The sequence below is a fragment of the Pagrus pagrus genome (genome assembly GCF_965226575.1).
Source record: "Pagrus pagrus genome assembly, chromosome: 8".
NCBI lineage: Eukaryota > Metazoa > Chordata > Actinopteri > Spariformes > Sparidae > Pagrus > Pagrus pagrus.
This window is the reverse complement of record NC_140192.1, coordinates 634,955-655,253: the sequence shown is the minus strand read 5'-3', so window position 1 is coordinate 655,253 and position 20,299 is coordinate 634,955. Positions and strand designations below refer to the sequence as shown.

The 20,299-nt window shown below is 45.1% G+C and overlaps 1 protein-coding gene across 1 annotated transcript in view; it reads right to left on the bottom strand.

Moving 5' to 3' along the window:
- LOC311261854 (glutamate receptor ionotropic, NMDA 1-like) overlaps window positions 1-20,299 on the bottom strand; it is a 55,968-nt gene that overhangs the window by 29,743 nt on the left and 5,926 nt on the right. The window contains exons 2-4 of the mRNA XM_084360867.1: window positions 15,353-15,609; window positions 12,735-12,869; window positions 11,222-11,395 (exon numbers count right to left, since the gene is read on the bottom strand). Coding sequence (XP_084216993.1) covers window positions 11,222-11,395; window positions 12,735-12,869; window positions 15,353-15,609 — 566 coding nt within the window. The remainder of the gene's footprint in view (window positions 1-11,221; window positions 11,396-12,734; window positions 12,870-15,352; window positions 15,610-20,299) is intronic.

The following is a 20,299-nucleotide window of genomic DNA, read 5'->3' as shown; positions in this document are numbered from 1 at the left end:
TCATCATCATGATTCTGTAGGATCAGTTCAACATCCGAAGACACCTCAGAGCTGAACAGACAGGAACACTCAGTTAGCTTAGCATAAGTCTGTTAGCATCACATCATGAGCTGAGAGCTGTTAGCTTGAGTTCAGACACATCCGGGTAATGTTAGCCCAAACTCTCCTGCAGCAACCAGCTGCTGTGGAAGCTAACGTCTTCAGATGGAGGTCTCACTAAATGTAACCATGGCGACTGGTGTCACTAACCTTCCTGAGTTCCAGTAAAGGTCCTCCTCTCAGTTAGTCCTCCTCTCAGTTAGTCCTACACTCAGTTAATCCTACACTCAGTTAGTCCTCCTCTCAGTTAGTCCTCCTCTCAGTTAGTCCTACACTCAGTTAGTCCTCCTCTCAGTTAGTCCTACACTCAGTTAGTCATCCTCTCAGTTAGTCCTCCTCTCAGTTAGTCCTACACTCAGTAAGTCCTCCTCTGTTGGTCCTACACTCAGTTAGTCCTCTTCTCAGTTAGTCCTCCTCTCAATTAATCCTACACTCAGTTAGTCCTCCTCTCAGTTAGTCCTCCTCTCAGTTAGTCCTACACTCAGTTAGTCCTCCTTTCAGTTAGTCCTACACTCAGTCCTCCTCTCAGTTAGTCCTACACTCAGTTAGTCCTACACTCAGTTAGTCCTCCTTTCAGTTAGTCCTACACTCAGTCCTCCTCTCAGTTAGTCCTACACTCAGTTAGTCCTGCACTCAGTTAGTCCTCCTCTCAGTTAGTCCTACACTCAGTTAGTCATCCTCTCAGTTAGTCCTCCTCTCAGTTAGTCCTACACTCAGTAAGTCCTCCTCTGTTGGTCCTACACTCAGTTAGTCCTCTTCTCAGTTAGTCCTCCTCTCAATTAGTCCTCCACTCAGTTAGTCCTCCTCTCAGTTAGTCCTCCTCTCAGTAAGTCCTACACTCAGTAAGTCCTCCTCTGTTGGTCCTACACTCAGTTAGTCCTCCTCTCAGTTAGTCCTCCTGTCAGTTAGTCCTCCTGTCAGTTAGTCCTCCTCTCAGTTAGTCCTACACTCAGTTAGTCCTGCACTCAGTTAGTCCTCCTCTCAGTTAGTCCTCCTCTCAGTTAGTCCTACACTCAGTAAGTCCTCCTCTCAGTTAGTCCTCCTCTCAGTTAGTCCTACACTCAGTTAGTCCTACACTCAGTAAGTCCTCCTCTCAGTTAGTCCTCCTCTCAGTTAGTCCTACACTCAGTTAGTCCTCCTCTCAGTTGGTCCTACACTCAGTTAGTCCTCCTTTTCAGTTAGTCCTACATTCAGTTAGTCCTCCTCTCAGTTAGTCCTCCTCTCAGTTAGTCCTACACTCAGTTAGTCCTCCTCTCAGTTAGTCCTACATTCAGTTAGTCCTACATTCAGTTAGTCCTCCTTTCAGTTAGTCCTACACTCAGTCCTCCTCTCAGTTAGTCCTCCACTCAGTTAGTCCTCCTCTCAGTTAGTCCTCCTCTCAGTAAGTCCTACACTCAGTAAGTCCTCCTCTGTTAGTCCTACACTCAGTTAGTCCTCCTGTCAGTTAGTCCTCCTCTCAGTTAGTCCTACACTCAGTTAGTCCTCCTCTCAGTTAGTCCTCCTGTCAGGTAGTCCTACACTCAGTTAGTTCTCCTGTCAGTTAGTCCTCCTCTCAGTTAGTCCTCCTCTCAGTTAGTCCTCCTCTCAGTTAGTCATCCTCTCAGTTAGTTCTCCTCTCAGTTAGTCATCCTCTCAGTTAGTTCTCCTCTCAGTTAGTCCTCTTCTCAGTTAGTCCTACACTCAGTTAGTCATCCTCTCAGTTAGTTCTCCTCTCAGTAAGTCCTCCTCTCAGTTAGTCCTCCTCTCAGTTAGTCCTACACTCAGTAAGTCCTCCTCTCAGTTAGTCCTCCTCTCAGTTAGTCCTACATTCAGTTAGTCCTCCTCTCAGTTAGTCCTCCTCTCAGTTAGTCCTACACTCAGTTAGTCCTCCTCTCAGTTAGTCCTACATCCAGTTAGTCCTACATTCAGTTAGTCCTCCTTTCAGTTAGTCCTACATTCAGTCCTCCTCTCAGTTAGTCCTCCTCTCAGTTAGTCCTCCTCTCAGTTAGTCCTACACTCAGTAAGTCCTCCTCTGTTAGTCCTACACTCAGTTAGTCCTCCTTTCAGTTAGTCCTACACTCAGTTAGTCCTACACTCAGTTAGTCCTCCTCTCAGTTAGTTCTCCTCTCAGTTAGTCCTCCTCTCAGTTAGTCCTCCTCTCAGTTAGTCATCCTCTCAGTTAGTTCTCCTCTCAGTTAGTCATCCTCTCAGTTAGTTCTCCTCTCAGTTAGTCCTCCTCTCAGTTAGTCCTACACTCAGTTAGTCATCCTCTCAGTTAGTTCTCCTCTCAGTAAGTCCTCCTCTCAGTTAGTCCTCCTCTCAGTTAGTCCTCCTCTCAGTTAGTCCTACAATCAGTTAGTCCTCCTCTCAGTTAGTCCTCCTCTCAGTTAGTCCTACACTCAGTTAGTCCTCCTCTCAGTTAGTCCTACATCCAGTTAGTCCTACATTCAGTTAGTCCTCCTTTCAGTTAGTCCTACATTCAGTCCTCCTCTCAGTTAGTCCTCCTTTCAGTTAGTCCTCCTCTCAGTTAGTCCTCCTCTCAGTTAGTCCTACACTCAGTAAGTCCTCCTCTCAGTTAGTCCTCCTCTCAGTTAGTCCTACACTCAGTTAGTCCTCCTCTCAGTTAGTCCTACACTCAGTTAGTCCTCCTGTCAGTTAGTCATCATCTCAGTTAGTCCTCCTCTCAGTTAGTCCTCCTCTCAGTTAGTCCTCCTGTCAGTTAGTCCTCCTGTCAATTAGTCATCCTCTCAGTTAGTCCTACACTCAGTTAGTCATCCTCTCAGTTAGTTCTCCTCTCAGTTAGTCCTCCTCTCAGTTAGTCCTCCTCTCAGTTAGTCCTACACTCAGTTAGTCCTCTCAGTTAGTCCTCCTCTCAGTTAGTCATCCTCTCAGTTAGTCCTACACTCAGTAAGTCCTACACTCAGTAAGTCCTCCTCTCAGTTAGTCCTCCACTCAGTTAGTCCTCTCAGTTAGTCCTCCACTCAGTTAGTCCTACACTCAGTTAGTCCTACAGTCAGTCCTCCTCTCAGTTAGTCCTCTCAGTTAGTCCTCCACTCAGTTAGTCCTCCTCTCAGTTAGTCCTCCTCTCAGTTAGTCATCTTCTCAGTTAGTCCTACACTCAGTTAGTCCTACACTCAGTTAGTCATCCTCTCAGTTAGTCCTCCACTCAATTAGTCCTACACTCAGTTAGCCCTCCTCTCAGTTAGTCCTACACTCAGTTAGTCCTCTCAGTTAGTCCTATACTCAGTTAGTCCTCCTCTCAGTTAGTCCTACACTCAGTTAGGCATACACTCAGTTAGTCCTCTCAGTTAGTCCTCTCAGTTAGTCCTACACTCAGTTAGTCCTCTCAGTTAGTCCTCTCAGTTAGTCCTACACTCAGTTAGTCCTTCTCTCAGTTAGTCCTACACTCAGTTAGTCATCCTCTCAGTTAGTCCTCCTCTCAGTTAGTCCTACACTCAGTTAGTCCACCACTCAGTTAGTTCTCCTCTCAGTTAGTCATCCTCTCAGTTAGTTCTCCTCTCAGTTAGTCCTCCTCTCAGTTAGTCCTACACTCAGTAAGTCCTCCTCTCAGTTAGTCCTACACTCAGTTAGTCCTCCTCTCAGTTAGTCCTCCTGTCAGTTAGTCCTCCTCTCAGTTAGTCATCCTCTCAGTTAGTCCTCCTCTCAGTTAGTCATCCTCTCAGTTAGTTCTCCTCTCAGTTAGTCATCCTCTCAGTTAGTCCTCCACTCAATTAGTCCTACACTCAGTTAGCCCTCCTCTCAGTTAGTCCTACACTCAGTTAGTCCTCTCAGTTAGTCCTATACTCAGTTAGTCCTCCTGTCAGTTAGTCCTCCTCTCAGTTAGTCATCCTCTCAGTTAGTCCTCCTCTCAGTTAGTCATCCTCTCAGTTAGTCATCCTCTCAGTTAGTTCTCCTCTCAGTTAGTCATCCTCTCAGTTAATCCTCCACTCAATTAGTCCTACACTCAGTTAGCCCTCCTCTCAGTTAGTCCTACACTCAGTTAGTCCTCTCAGTTAGTCCTATACTCAGTTAGTCCTCCTCTCAGTTAGTCCTACACTCAGTTAGGCCTACACTCAGTTAGTCCTCTCAGTTAGTCCTCTCAGTTAGTCCTACACTCAGTTAGTCCTACACTCAGTTAGTCCTACACTCAGTTAGTCCTTCTCTCAGTTAGTCCTACACTCAGTTAGTCCTCCTCTCAGTTAGTCCTACACTCAGTTAGTCCACCACTCAGTTAGTCCTCCTCTCAGTTAGTCATCCTCTCAGTTAGTTCTCCTCTCAGTTAGTCCTCCTCTCAGTTAGTCCTACACTCAGTAAGTCCTACACTCTGTAAGTCCTCCTCTCAGTTAGTCCTACACTCAGTTAGTCCTCCTCTCAGTTAGTCCTCCTGTCAGTTAGTCCTCCTCTCAGTTAGTCCTCCTCTCAGTTAGTCATCCTCTCAGTTAGTTCTCCTCTCAGTTAGTTCTCCTCTCAGTTAGTCATCCTCTCAGTTAGTTCTCCTCTCAGTTAGTCCTCCTCTCAGTTAGTCCTCCTCTCAGTTAGTCCTACACTCAGTAAGTCCTCCTCTCAGTTAGTCCTACACTCAGTTAGTCATCCTCTCAGTTAGTTCTCCTCTCAGTTAGTCATCCTTTCAGTTAGTCCTACACTCAGTTAGTCCTCTCAGTTAGTCCTCCTCTCAGTTAGTCCTACACTCAGTTAGTCCTACACTCAGTTAGTCCTACACTCAGTTAGTCCTCCTCTCAGTTAGTCCTCCTCTCAGTTAGTCCTACACCCAGTTAGTCCTCCTTTCAGTTAGTCCTACAGTCAGTCCTCCTCTCAGTTAGTCCTCTCAGTTAGTCCTCCACTCAGTTAGTCCTCCTCTCAGTTAGTCCTCCTCTCAGTTAGTCATCTTCTCAGTTAGTCCTACACTCAGTTAGTCATCCTCTCAGTTAGTCCTCCGCTCAGTTAGTCCTACACTCAGTTAGCCCTCCTCTCAGTTAGTCCTACACTCAGTTAGTCCTCTCAGTTAGTCCTACACTCAGTTAGTCCTCTCAGTTAGTCCTATACTCAGTTAGTCCTCCTCTCAGTCAGTCCTCCTCTCAGTTAGTCCTACACTCAGTTAGGCCTACACTCAGTTAGTCCTCTCAGTTAGTCCTCTCAGCTAGTCCTACACTCAGTTAGTCCTCTCAGTTAGTCCTCTCAGTTAGTCCTACTCAGTTAGTCCTACACTCAGTTAGTCCTCTCAGTTAGTCCTATACTCAGTTAGTCCTCCTCTCAGTTAGTCCTCCTCTCAGTTAGTCCTACACTCAGTTAGTCCTACACTCAGTTAGGCCTCTCAGTTAGTCCTCTCAGTTAGTCCTACACTCAGTTAGTCCTTCTCTCAGTTAGTCCTACACTCAGTTAGTCCTCCTCTCAGTTAGTCCTCCTCTCAGTTAGTCCTACACTCAGTTAGTCCACCACTCAGTTAGTCCTACACTCCCACCTGTTAATGTGTCCACGTTACAAAGACTGTTATTGGACGTTTTAGATGACGTACAGTTCAACTCTGAGTCCTGCTGACCAACAATTAAGCTGAAGGGACAAATTGCTATCAGCTACCTAGCCTACTACGCTAAGCTAAGGAGCTAATAGAACGCTTTATTTTCCTTCTTTCAGTGACTTTGTATGGAACAAAATAATGTATAACAGCAAAGAAAATGTCTGAGAAAGTAGAAAACAGAGAGAAGCTCAACACAGCTGCTACTAGCAGTCTGAAGAAGAAGAAGAAGAAGAAGACACTTAACTTTTCAGTGATGGAAATAAAATACAAGTTATTTCTACGTTAATTTATGACATCATCTCTTTCTGTGAGGACAAGCTGACGACCACTTCTGCATGTTGGGCCTTTGTTCAAATGTCTTGTTTTAAAAGAACATATGAAGCTTTTTTTCAGTTTCTTTACCTTCCCAAAGGCTCCTCTCTCCCACAGAAAACACTGCTCCTGAATGCCTCGTCAGTAGCCCCGCCTTTAATTCTGTAACTTTGTGACATGACTACATCACCTTGTCACACACTGGCGTGATTAATGCCTGTATTCATGGCAGAATAGAGGTGACGCTAACTGGAAGCTGAAAACACAACAGAGCGGTGCTGGCTCAGGCATGTGTGAGCTGACCAATCAGAAGAGACTTGGTTTTCAGGGTGGGGGGGCTTAAAGAGACAGGAGGTAAAACAGAGCATCTGAGACAACTGATGTTCTCTGAGGATTAAACCCCCTCAGTTATCAGTAATTAACATTAAGATCATTTCACTGTTGAGATGATTCCAGTAGTATAGTGAAGTAAATACAGAGCATCTATTGTCTCTGTACAGTCAGCGCTCATGATATTCATCATTATTTCATTATGAATCAGACAGATGTTTAATTCAGACACAACGCTGTGCTTCTGTTAACCTACTTTAATATTCATGTTCCTCCTCCAACATTCATGAGTCGCTGTGGCTCCAACAGGAAGTCACATCTGAACTTGAACTCGTCTCCACTGGACTCACTGAGGACTTCCTGAACCTGCCTCTACTAATAAACTCTTAATTGATTAAAACGGTTTCACTGGAGTTTCTTTAAATTCTTCACTACTTGTAGCTCCTGCATGGAAACTGACAGAGCGGCAGGAACTGAACTCACGGGTCGTTTCTCTGGTCGGTTATGGAGGCGCACACAGCAGCAGACACAATACATTTACTGTGCGGAGGTACAGATCTGTCTGTCTGTCTGTGTGTTTGCCTGCCTGTCTGCCTGTCTGCCTGCCTGCCTGCCTGCCTGCCTGTCTGTCTGCCTGCCTGCCTGCCTGCCTGCCTGTCTGCCCGTCCATCTGTCCGTCCGTCTGCCTGCCTGCCTGTCTGTCTGTCTGTCTGTCTGTCTGTCCGTCTGCCCGTCCGTCCGTCTGCCTGTCTGTCTGCCTGCCTGCCTGCCTGCCTGTCTGTCTGCCTGTCTGTCTGTCTGTCTGTCAGGTTGACAGCTGTGACAGAAGCAGCTGAGATGTGTTTGCACGACTCCGAGCTCCGTCAGTGTCGAGGTGATGAGAAACCAGACGACAGACGGAGGTGAAGAACTGAAAGATGACGTGGACAGACAGACAGACAGACAGACAGACAGACAGACAGACAGACAAGAAGTGGTCTAAAGAAAGAGGAGGTAAACTGAAGCTGCAACTGAATGGACAGAAATAAAATTGAAGCTCAAAGAAATAAAAGAATAGAATTTTTAAAAAAGAGAAAAACTTAAATAAATAAATCTCCACCAAGACGTCATAAAAATGACTCACACAGAAAATAATTAGAAATCGAATAATCTGCAAAATACAGTGAAGGAAATCAGGGGACAGAAAACAAACCTCTGTCGGGTCAGAGGACGTCCAGTTCATAGATCCAGAGGAGGATCAGAGGTTATAACCTGTGGTTCTGATCAAACTGAACAGAAAAGTCGCTGATGAACATGTACTGAACATGAGCGCAGCGTTCGGAGTCTTGTCCTGGTTCTGGTTCTGCTCCTAAAACTGTGCTTTAACATAATAGTGACAGTGAAACAGTTTGAATGGCTGTTGACCAATCAGCACCCAGGTGTTTCTAAGCAACGTTGTCCAACGCTCCACGCTGCTGTGATTGGTCGAGGCTGATTGTGGGTTAGCTGTGAACCCTCCCAGCATGCACCGAGGCAACAGATTGATGGACATGTGGTCTCTACATTGAGTTGGTTTTTAATTGTTTCATAATTATCTTTTAATCTGAAAGACTTCCTGTTTGTGACTCACAGTCAGCTGACCGTCAACAAACTGCACCTTCAGCAGGTCTGGCCTTAATGACTTGTTGCTATGGCAACATGTCCAGATGATAAACAGATGTGGAGATCCAGACTGGAGTCAAATGATCAACATCATACTGTGGAGATCAGGAATCAGTGAGGCTCAGAGGAGCAGAGAGATGAAGATCCAGAGATCAATATCAATATCTGCTCATATCCTGCTGACTCTGACCCACACAGGATCAATGACACAGTTATCTTGGTGGAGATTCAAAACAAACAGAACAGAAGGAAAGAGAGAAAAGACAGTGATGGAGGAGAAGCAGCTCTGAACGTCTGACAGAAAGAAGATAGAGGAGATGGAGGAAGATGGAAGAAGATGGAGGATGATGGAGGATAATGGAGGAAGATGGAGGAAGATCGAAGAAGATGGAGGATAATGGAAAAAGATGGAGGAAGATGGAAGAAGATGGAGGATAATGGAAAAAGATGGAGGAAGATGGAGGATGATGGAGGAAGATGGAGGGTGATGGAGGAAGATGGAGGGTGATGGAGGAAGATGGAGAAAGATGAAGGAAGATGGAGAATGATGGAGGAAGATGGAGGAAGATGGAGGAAGATGAAGGAAGATGGAGGAAGATGAAGGAAGATGGAGGATGACAGAGGAAGATGGAAGAAGATGAGGAAGATGGAGGAAGATGGAGGATGATGGAGGATGATGGAGGAAGATGAAGGAAGATGGAGGATGATGGAGGAAGATGGAGGGTGATGGAAGAAGATGGAGGAAGATGGAAGAAGATGGAGGATGATGGAGGGTGATGGAGGAAGATGGAGGATGACAGAGGAAGATGGAAGAAGATGGAGGAAGATGGAGGATAATGGAGGAAGATGGAGGATGATGGAGGAAGATGAAGGAAGATGGAGGATGATGGAGGAAGATGGAGGATGATGAAGGAAGATGGAGGAAGATGGAAGAAGATGGAGGATGATGGAGGGTGATGGAGGATAACGGAGGATGATAGAGGAAGATGGAGGAAGATGGAGGATGACAGAGGAAGATGGAAGAAGATGGAGGAAGATGGAGGATAATGGCGGAAGATGGAGGAAGATGGAAGAATATGGAGGATGATGGAGGAATATGGAGGATGATGGAGGATAATGGAAGAAGATGGAGGAAGATGGAGGAAGATGGAGGATAATGGAGGATGATAGAGGAAGATGGAGGATAATGGAGGAAGATGGAGGAAGATGGAAGAAGATGGAGGATGATGGAGGATGATAGAGGAAGATGGAGGAAGATGGAGGATAATGGAGGAAGATGGAGGAAGATGGAAGAAGATGGAGGATAATGGAGGATGATGGAGGAAGATGGAGGATAATGGAGGAAGATGGAGGAAGATGGAAGAAGATGGAGGATGATGGAGGATAATGGAAGAAGATGGAGGAAGATGGAGGAAGATGAAGGAAGATGGAGGATGATGGAGGAAGATGGAGGATGACAGAGGAAGATGGAGGAAGATGGAGGAAGATGAAGGAAGATAGAGGATGACAGAGGAAGATGGAGGAAGATGGAAGAAGATGGAGGATAATGGAGGAAGATGGAAGAAGATGGAGGAAGATGGAGGAAGATGAAGGAAGATGGAGGATGATGAGGAAGATGGAGGAAGATGGAAGAAGATGGAGGATGATGGAGGAAGATGGAGGATGACAGGAAGATGGAAGAAGATGGAGGATGATGGAGGAAGATGGAGGATGACAGAGGAAGAGGGAAGAAGATGAGGAAGATGGAAGAAGATGGAGGATGATGGAGGAAGATGGAGGATGACAGAGGAAGAGGGAAGAAGATGAGGAAGATGGAAGAAGATGGAGGAAGATGGAGGAAGATGAAGGAAGATGGAGGATGATGGAGGAAGATGGAAGAAGATGGAGGATGATGGAGGATAATGGAAGAAGATGGAGGAAGATGGAAGAAGATGGAGGATGACAGAGGAAGATGGAAGAAGATGGAGGAAGATGGAGGAAGGTGAAGGAAGATGGAGGATGATGAGGAAGATGGAGGAAGATGGAAGAAGATGGAGGATGATGGAGGAAGATGGAGGATGACAGGAAGATGGAAGAAGATGGAGGATGATGGAGGAAGATGGAGGATGACAGAGGAAGAGGGAAGAAGATGAGGAAGATGGAAGAAGATGGAGGAAGATGGAGGATGATGGAGGAAGATGAAGGAAGATGGAGGATGATGGAAGAAGATGGAGGAAGATGGAAGAAGATGGAGGAAGATGGAGGATATGGAAGAAGATGGAGGAAGATGGAAGAAGATGGAGGATGATGGAGGAAGATGAAGGAAGATGGAGGATGATGGAGGAAGATGGAGGATGATGGAAGAAGATGGAGGATGATGGAAGAAGATGGAGGAAGATGGAAGAAGATGGAGGATGACAGAGGAAGATGGAAGAAGATGGAGGAAGATGGAGGAAGATGAAGGAAGATGGAGGATGATGGAGGAAGATGGAGGAAGATGGAAGAAGATGGAGGATGACAGAGGAAGATGGAGGATGATGGAGGAAGATGGAGGAAGATGGAGGATGATGGAAGAAGATGGAGGAAGATGGAAGAAGATGGAGGAAGATGGAAGAAGATGGAGGAAGATGGAAGAAGATGGAGGATGACAGAGGAAGATGGAAGAAGATGGAGGAAGATGGAAGAAGATGGAGGATGATGGAGGGTGATGGAGGATAATGGAGGATGATAGAGGAAGATGGAGGAAGATGGAGGATGACAGAGGAAGATGGAAGAAGATGGAGGAAGATGGAGGAAGATGGAGGTACAGAGAGCAGTTTCAGTTCTACAAACATGTTGAGCTGCAGATCATCTCATAGACCTCAGAACCAAGAAGAAGAAGAAGGAGCACAAGAAGAAGAAGAAGAAGAAGAAGGAGAAGAAGAAGGAGGAGCACAAGAAGAAGAAGAAGAAGAAGAAGAAGAAGAAGAAGAAGAAGAAGAAGAAGAAGAAGAGTTTAACTGATACGTTCAGTCTTTTCACATGATGTCTTTATTCTTACTCTGTATGACTGTTGGGTACTTTTCAGAGCTTCACAGGTGTGAAGGTGTGAAGGTGTGAAGGTGTAGCTCTGACTGCATCTTCGTTCTTCAGTTATCAACACTGTGTGTGTGTGAGTTTAAATGTTCAACAGGTGATTATAGAAGTCAAACTGCAGTCTGGATGTCTGAATGATGACACAACACAACACACCTGGATTAGAACGAAGCATCACACAGGTTGTTACATATACACACACACGTGTCATCACACTGACAGTGTGTGTGTGTGTGTGTGTGTGTGTGTGTGTGTGTGTGTGTGTGTGTGTGTGTGTGTGTGTCTCACCTTGGTCTCTCTCTCCTCCAGCAGCGTCTCCAGTCTCTTCTGGGCGGCTCGTCCTTCGTGGTCGTCGCTGACGATCAGGATGATGTGGTTCCACCTGAACTCTCTCATCAGGTCGAACCAGACGTGAGCCTGGTGAGAGTACGGAGGCACCGTCCTCAGGAACGACAGGTGGATGCTCTGAACAGCACGGAGGAGGACGGAGAGTTAACTCACATTACACTTCTGAGCTGGACCAGTTTGTTCTGCTGCTGTGTCGTAAACCAGTTAGACACAGATGATGGTCACACTTAAACTGGAACAGGAAGTAAACAGCAGTCAGGTCGTTATAGTTTAACACGTTTCTGAGGACAGACTGATGTTTGTCTGTATTTAAATCAAACCGACAGACAGACATCACCTGAGGACAGACAGGAGATGTTGTTCTGTTCTGTTTTTTGAGTGAACTGTCCCTTTAACTGTTCACATCCACATGAAACCTCTGCTGCCCAGCACAGTGACAGGATGTGAGTGAACAGCAGCTGCTGCTGTGGCCTTCAGCTCAAACACCGACAGATAAAACGTGAATATTTCATTTCGTCTCTAAATCCTCTAAAATATGGAGCGTCGTTCGCTGGGAGTGCTGGATATTCTGGGGCCGATAACGGGTGAATTATTTCATCAATATTGTAACGCTGAGAGACTCTGAGTGGTTCCAGTTCAACCTGAGAGTCTCTAAACTGGGAACAACTGGACTTAATATTCTGCAACCTGCACTTAACAGAGTCTGAAGAAAGGCACAGGACCGTCTGAACTAGTGATGCAACAATATTCAATATTTTATCGAACCGTTCAATATGCACTGGTAGGTTCAATACACAAAGGCAAACAATACAATACAATACTACAATAATGCTTGCTGTTTAACTTGATTGGATACTGCATATGTTTTTTATGGAAGGCAATTAAGATAAGTGTTAAATTTGTATAATAAGGTTTGTGGTTTGACTATATCTGCTTTTAATTATTTTTACATGCAATATTGCCTTTGCTAGTGTGAGTAGTTTTATATTAAGATATCGAAACCGTACCGTTACCGTGGCCCAAAAACTGTGATGCATAACGAACCGTGGGAAAACTGTACCGTTGCATCCCTAGTGTGAACACACATGACTCAGTTACTGGACCACAGTTCAGTCAATAACACACCGCTCTGAGACAGATACCTGTTGTTCTGTATTTATTTAGTTTATCATTAAATCTCATGTTCAGACTCAACCCAACAACATGTCAGTCCGTCTCTCAGTACTGTCTGACTTCTTGTCTGAGGCTCATTGGTTCCTACTGGAGACCAGAAAAACAATAAAACAATATACAGGAATTATCAAAGGTCCAAGGACGAAGCCCAGAGGAACTCCTCGAGGAAGAAACTATGAGGATGAGCATGAAGCCTGACGACACATTTTATTTCATACATTTTAAATCTGTCACCATTGTCCTGTGTGTAGCTGCAGGTGTAGCTGCAGGTGGTTCAGGTTACCTTGTCAGAGTAGATGGACATGCGCGTCGTCAGACCAACCACAGGGATTCTGTAGAAGCCGGCGGTGTAGGAGACGGGTGTCGGAGTCAGGTGGTCGTTAGACTGAGGAGGGTGACTGACCAGGATCGCATACACCTGCAGAGAGAAGTAGAAGAAGAAGTAGAAGAAGAAGAAGAAGAAGAAGAAGAAGAAGAAGAAACATTAAATATTAACAGGTCTCTGAGTATTTCCATTTTCTGTTATTTTATCTTCCACTACATTTATCTGATAACTTTAGTTACTAGTTACTTTACAGATTACATTTTTAAATGAATAGATTTGGTCATCAGTCAGATATAAACAGTGATGTGATGATCAGCTGAAACACACTTTATACATGTTAATATATGATCAGTTACTGTAACTACAGTCTGATGATGAAGAGGTTTTACTTGTAGTGGAGTATTTTACCTAAAGTATCCGAGTATCTCCAGTGTTTTTTTTGTGATGGTGGAAATAATCTCTCCATCACAGTGTGTGTGTGTGTGTGTCTGTGTGTGTGTCTGTGTCTATAATCCCTCCATCTCTCCTCTGTGAGGATTACATCTGTGTTTCTGCAGAGAGAGAGGATGTTAATCTGACGTCCATCTCTCTCCCCCCCCCCCCCCCCCCCCCCCCCCCCCCCCCACACTCTAACAAAGCTGTCTGTCACGTTGACGCCATGTTGGCCTCATTTCTTCTACAGAGGAACATGTTACTGGAGGATGTTACTGCAGGATGTTACTGCAGGATGTTACTGGAGGATGTTACTGGAGGATGTTACTGCAGGATGTTATTGGAGGATGTTACTGGAGGATGTTACTGGAGGATGTTACTGCAGGATGTTACTGCAGGATGTTACTGGAGGATGTTACTGCAGGATGCTACTGGAGGATGTTACTGGAGGATGTTACTGCAGGATGTTACTGGAGGATGTTACTGCAGGATGCTACTGGAGGATGTTACTGCAGGATGTTACTGCAGGATGTTACTGCAGGATGTTACTGGAGGATGTTACTGCAGGATGCTACTGGAGGATGTTACTGCAGGATGTTACTGGAGGATGTTACTGCAGGATGTTACTGCAGGATGTTACTGGAGGATGTTACTGCAGGATGTTACTGCAGGATGCTACTGGAGGATGTTACTGGAGGATGTTACTGCAGGATGTTACTGGAGGATGTTACTGCAGGATGTTACTGGAGGATGTTACTGCAGAATGTTACTGGAGGATGTTACTGCAGAATGTTACTGGAGGATGTTACTGGAGGATGTTACTGCAGGATGTTACTGCAGGATGTTACTGCAGAATGTTACTGGAGGATGTTACTGCAGGATGTTACTGGAGGATGTTACTGGAGGATGTTACTGCAGGATGTTACTGCAGGATGTTACTGCAGAATGTTACTGGAGGATGTTACTGCAGGATGTTACTGGAGGATGTTACTGCAGGATGTTACTGGAGGATGTTACTGCAGGATGTTACTGCAGAATGTTACTGGAGGATGTTACTGCAGGATGTTACTGGAGGATGTTACTGGAGGATGTTACTGCAGGATGTTACTGCAGGATGTTACTGCAGAATGTTACTGGAGGATGTTACTGCAGGATGTTACTGCAGGATGTTACTGCAGGATGTTACTGGAGGATGTTACTGCAGGATGTTACTGCAGGATGTTACTGGAGGATGTTACTGCAGGATGTTACTGGAGGATGTTACTGGAGGATGTTACTGCAGGATGTTACTGCAGGATGTTACTGCAGAATGTTACTGGAGGATGTTACTGCAGGATGTTACTGGAGGATGTTACTGCAGGATGTTACTGGAGGATGTTACTGCAGGATGTTACTGCAGGATGTTACTGGAGGATGTTACTGCAGAATGTTACTGGAGGATGTTACTGGAGGATGTTACTGCAGGCTGTTACTGGAGGATGTTACTGCAGGATGTTACTGCAGGATGTTACTGCAGGATGTTACTGGAGGATGTTACTGGAGGATGTTACTGGAGGATGTTACTGGAGGATGTTACTGCAGGATGTTACTGCAGGATGTTACTGGAGGATGTTACTGCAGGATGTCACGGATCAGATGCGACCCACACTGAAGGATCAGATCACCACTGTGAAACACTCTCAGCTGCACAATGAACCCAAATAATATTGAAATCACAACATCCAAGTAAACTGTGAACAAACAGCATCAGAATGAAGAGCTGACAACACGTTCGTCTGGATCAGAACAACAATGGTCACAGTTTGAAAATGAAAATCGTGATCATTCACACTGATCATGAATTATATCTGTCAAAATAACCACAATATGATCATTTCAGCTCATCGTGCGGCTCTGACCTGTTTGTCCATGTGATCATGTGACCGGCTGCTGTCAGACAGATGAGGAGATAAATACTCCCGTGTCCAGTCTTTATGCTAAGCTAAGCTAACCAGATGCTTGAATGAGAGGAGTCTGATCGTCTGACTGTCAGAGAGGACGAGGAGATTCAATCATCATAAATTCAAACAAACTTTAAATCTCATGTTGACCCTGACACCAGGTGGAGGACAGGTGAGGCTGAGTCAGGTGACAGGATAGCTCACCTGGTTGGAGATGAGGTCCTCGCAGACGGACAGAGCCATCTGGATGGCGTTGGGTTTGTGTGTGACGGAGATGGCGTTCATCTTGAACTTGTCTTTCCCGTACAGGTTGTTGGCCTGCGTCACCGCCTCCTTGAACACCTGCTCGTAGCGCTTCTGACTCAGCACGGCGCCGATGTTCACCACGCGAGGCTCGCAGCCGCCGCGAGCCACCGAGCACAGCTGCAGGACGGTGAGCAGCAGCACGCCACAGAGCTCCACTGAAGAGGAGGAGGAGGAGAGGAAGGTCAAAATGCAGTCTATGGGTCATGGTACCAGCTCTGTGAGGCCACTAAAAGCTAACATCAGGATGCTAACATCAGGATGCTAACATGCTGACGTTTAGCAGGGATATTAACCATCTTAGCTTAGCATGTTAGCATGCTAACATTAGCTGAATAAAAGAGAACACAAAGGGACACAAAAATAGAAAATAAACAGTCTGAGCAGGAAACAGTCAAACATGAGCAGCCGTGAAGTTACTGCACTTCTGTTTAATAACTGGACGTGTACCAGTGGTCAGCACGTCACCGACACAAATAAGAAAACTGTATAAGAAGTTCGAACATTAAACTAAAATTAATTTAATGCGAACAATGATGACAGCTCATTACGGAGACAGCAGGTGCAATATGTAAGAATTTAAAACATGCTGAACTTCACGACAATGATCATCCAGATGTGAAGAGATGACATTATGTATTGTGTTGTAGAGATACCTACTGACATTAGCATGCTAACCAGCTAGCTCCAGGCCTGAAAGCCTCTCTCCCAGCAGTCAGAAGGTCCTGTGCTAGCAGTGTAAACACCAACTCTCTGGCTAGCTAACAAGCTAACAGTAGCTACAGTCATAAACAGTAGCAGTTAAGTGAAGTTAGCTAGGTGAAGTGCTGCCCCCTCGTTGTTTGGAGTCTGAGTTCAATAGGTGGCCAATTCTTACATACTACACCTTTAACAACTGGACTCTGATGTGAGTGTTAGCATTTAGCAGCTGGGTTGTATTAGCAGCAACAACATAATGAAGACAAACGACTAATCTTTATTTCAAAGATAAAAATGACTTTTAAACATAAACTAAAAGATAAAAAACTCTGTCTCACTGATCAAATCAGAACCAGAACCATCAGCCGTCCTCCCACCTGTATGAGATCAGCTCTGATTAATCCCACCTGCTCTGAGTCATGTTCACTCAGAAACGCCCCCAATCACCATATATGGTAACACAACATCTGTTTCCTGATCAAACACCTCAGAGTGGACAGGTCTGCCTCTCTGTGCTCTCAGCCAATCAGATGAGCTCTCTGTGGAGCTCATGGTTACCAGGAGCAGCTCGCCTCACACACACACACATACTACAACACACACACACACACACACAGCCACACACACACACACACACTAAAACATACACACACACACACAAAAACACACACACACACACACACACACACACACACACACACACACACACACACACTAAAACACACACACACACACACACACACACACAAAAACAGACACACACACACACACAAAAACACACGCACACACACACACACACACACACACACACACACACACACACACACACACACAGCCACATGTAGACATAAAGACAGATGAGTCATCAATAGAATAAAACTAAACAACATTCAAATCAATAAAAACATCTTCAGATCATTTAAAAGACGAGACGCACACAGAGAGTAATAGATTACAGGCAGCAGTGACAAACACAGAGAGTAATAGATTACAGGCAGCAGTGATGTAGATTTTAATGGTGCGGCTCTCCTAGACTTGAAATGTTACTGGACCGAGTGGCTCAGATTCTGGCAGTAAACGGGTCGTGTCTCGGGGTTGTGATGTTCTTTCACCATGAGTCTGTTTGTTTTCTCTTGTTACGACTGTTCCAGGCGTCACAGACGGGCTTCTTCACCTGAGGCAGGTGGGACGGGTCAATAGTTGGTTTTTAGCCAGTTGACCCACGTTTAAAAAACCCGTGTGGACCCGCTGATGTTGGTGTGAAAGCGGTATCAGACGTCCGATCCTCATAATTATCATAATAATAACCACAATGAAACATGAAGCTCAACAGAGAACAGTCCAACACAAGATGTCTCAACAGAACTGTGATCAATAACACAGACCAGAGAAGACTGATGTCACATCACCATGACGATATACATCAACACAGCAGTGTAACAGGATACTGAATCCTGTAATCACATTACAGTCACTGTGTTCTTCAGTCATCTGCATGAAGACGGACAGGAAACCTGAACGGACCTCAACGTGACATCCAACACAGAGACGGGCCGGTGCTGCGAGGACGGGTTCACAGACGGACTCTGAACGCACCACGCAACGGTCCTCGTCAGGAGGTGGAAACAGTCAGCTCATGCTTCAGTACCAGGTGTGTGATTCTGGGTCCGTCCTCAGAATAATGACCCGTGCAGAGACTCACGGGACCGATGGTTCTGAAGAGACATCACTGAATGTGTAACTCACGTGATGACATCACAGCAGGTGTTCACTGTGTAACTCACATGTGATGACATCATCCTGAATCATATCTCAGGTTCAGAGTTCAGACGACATTTAATCTGTTTTATTTATTGATATTTTATTTTCAGATTATTAATATTTCGTCCCGCCTCGTTTATATTGATTAATAGATGTTGACATGAGACGTCGACTGATGTGTTTTCTGGTCAGATTACTTGTGATATCTGATACAACTAACAGAGAGAACAACAGGGATGTCACGAGAACCGATACTTGCGATACCTTTCGATTCTAAAATGTCAAAACACTGACGATGCCCATTTCTTTGAAGTACCGCTCGCACCGCTTCCAGTGTCAGCATCGGTGCGGCGCCTCCTCGGGAACTGATGGGGGCAGTATACGCCTCAGAGTGTTCCAGTCGATACTTACATTCAGAAGTAGTAGGTCACGAACAAGTGCAACCACACGTCATAACAGAAACCACATGTGGAAGATGCCCTGCAGCAAAAGCCCCACCTCCTTTAAAAAAAGGCTCAAAGAGTCGTGTATGGAAGAACTTTCCGTACGAGGCAGATGACCGTCGCGTTATCATTAATCCGCAGAAGCCATTATGCAAACGATGCTACGTGGCCAAGGGAGGTAATACTTCCAGTTCAGCGAAGCACCTGAAAGACCGTCATCCGGATTTGTTTAAAGAATTCAAGGTGAGTTCTGATTCATATTAACAACAAACAAAGAATGAACGTTTTCTGTTTGTTTTTTTTAATCTGTCATACTGAAATACACGTTACATGATGTTTGGGACGGTGGGCACATTTGTTATGACTTATGTTATGTACGTAGCTCATGCTGTAGTTTTAACATTAGCCTAGCACCATAGCACTAGCTACCTAGTGCTATGTTAGTTATAAGGAGAGAGAGAATGAGAGCATGTCTCTTGCAAGTATCTTGTCAAAACTAGCTAAATTCACTGAATATCTTAGTTTCATATAGTTACAAATGAATATGCAATCGGTTTGTCAAAACATGATTACCCCCCCCCCCCCAAAAAAACAACATTTTTTACGATGCCAATAAAACTCGATGTAAAAGCGAATTGAGTGACAGAGCTGCAATTTCGTCGCGACCACACTGAACATCGCTTCCTAATTGCTAATTGAATAGTACATTTTGGGGTAAAATTTGCAATTGAAAACAAGCGCTGTGCTGCTGTCCCATTCCTGGCTTTTTTAAAATCGTTTGACAGCCCTGATTTTTATGTTAATGTTTTAAAATGAACTACCTGCCACCACCTGTCTGTGACTTCAAATGACTGCATCTACTATTAGGTGTGTGTGGAGCCAATGGGCAGGCAGGTGCAGCTTTCTTTAGTCAATTAACTATTAACTGAAATGTCAATTTTCCTTTCCCAGGTTCAACCAGGGGATGACGTCCAGGACCAGGACAACTTGGCCAACTATAACCGAGGCTCTAGAGAAGCAAGGGAAATAAGAGAGAAATTCAAATGAGGCCAGGAGATTGGATATAAGTGTAGCAGAGTTCATATGTCAGCTCTATTGCACTGTTTTGTATGTCTTGTTATTTTTCAAATATTTTAAAAAAGAGGTTCATGTTTCAAGTTAAAGTACATGGAATCTTAGAAAATCCTTTCTTTTAACCGTGATATCGAAATTGGCATCGAGAATCGTGTAATTTTACTGGTATTGGCACCGACTACTGAATTTTTGGTATCGTGACACCCCTAGAGAAAAAACATTTAAATTAATGTATTTTATCAGCAAACAGACACAAAACACTGCAGAGTATCGGCCCGGTCCGGCCCGGTCCGGCCCGGTCTGCCACCAGCTGTTACTGCTCACAACATTTGTTCTGTTTGTTCTGGTTTTCACCAACGTTTCATCAGCACCGACAGGATCACAGCTCTGGGCCTGAGGAGGATCTAACAGTGCTGCTGATTGGCTGTCCGAAGGCATGCAGGAGGCGGGGCTCACCACGTGTGTATGATGTCATCCTTTATTCAAATTAATAAAATTGGTATTGAAAAGTATCAATCGATCAGGATGTGATGATCTCATGATTCTGATCTCGTGACGACGTCTGAGTCAGAAACAAACATCGGACTGTAACGGACCGAACCAGGACCGGCAGCTCCGTCCTTTGAGATCTTTACAGGTCGTCATTCAGGGAAACACTTCTGCTTTTGTCCACAGGGGGCGCCAGAATCAACACCGAACTAAAGCTCATCATAGACGCTTTAAAATGAACACACCTGTCAATCATCAATCATCAAGTGGTGGGCGTGGCTTCACTTCACAAGATGATTCTCTAAACTACGGCCCCCGGGCCACATCCGGCCCGCCAAACACCTGGAGCGGCCCGCTTAACGATCCCAAACGATCCCTCTAA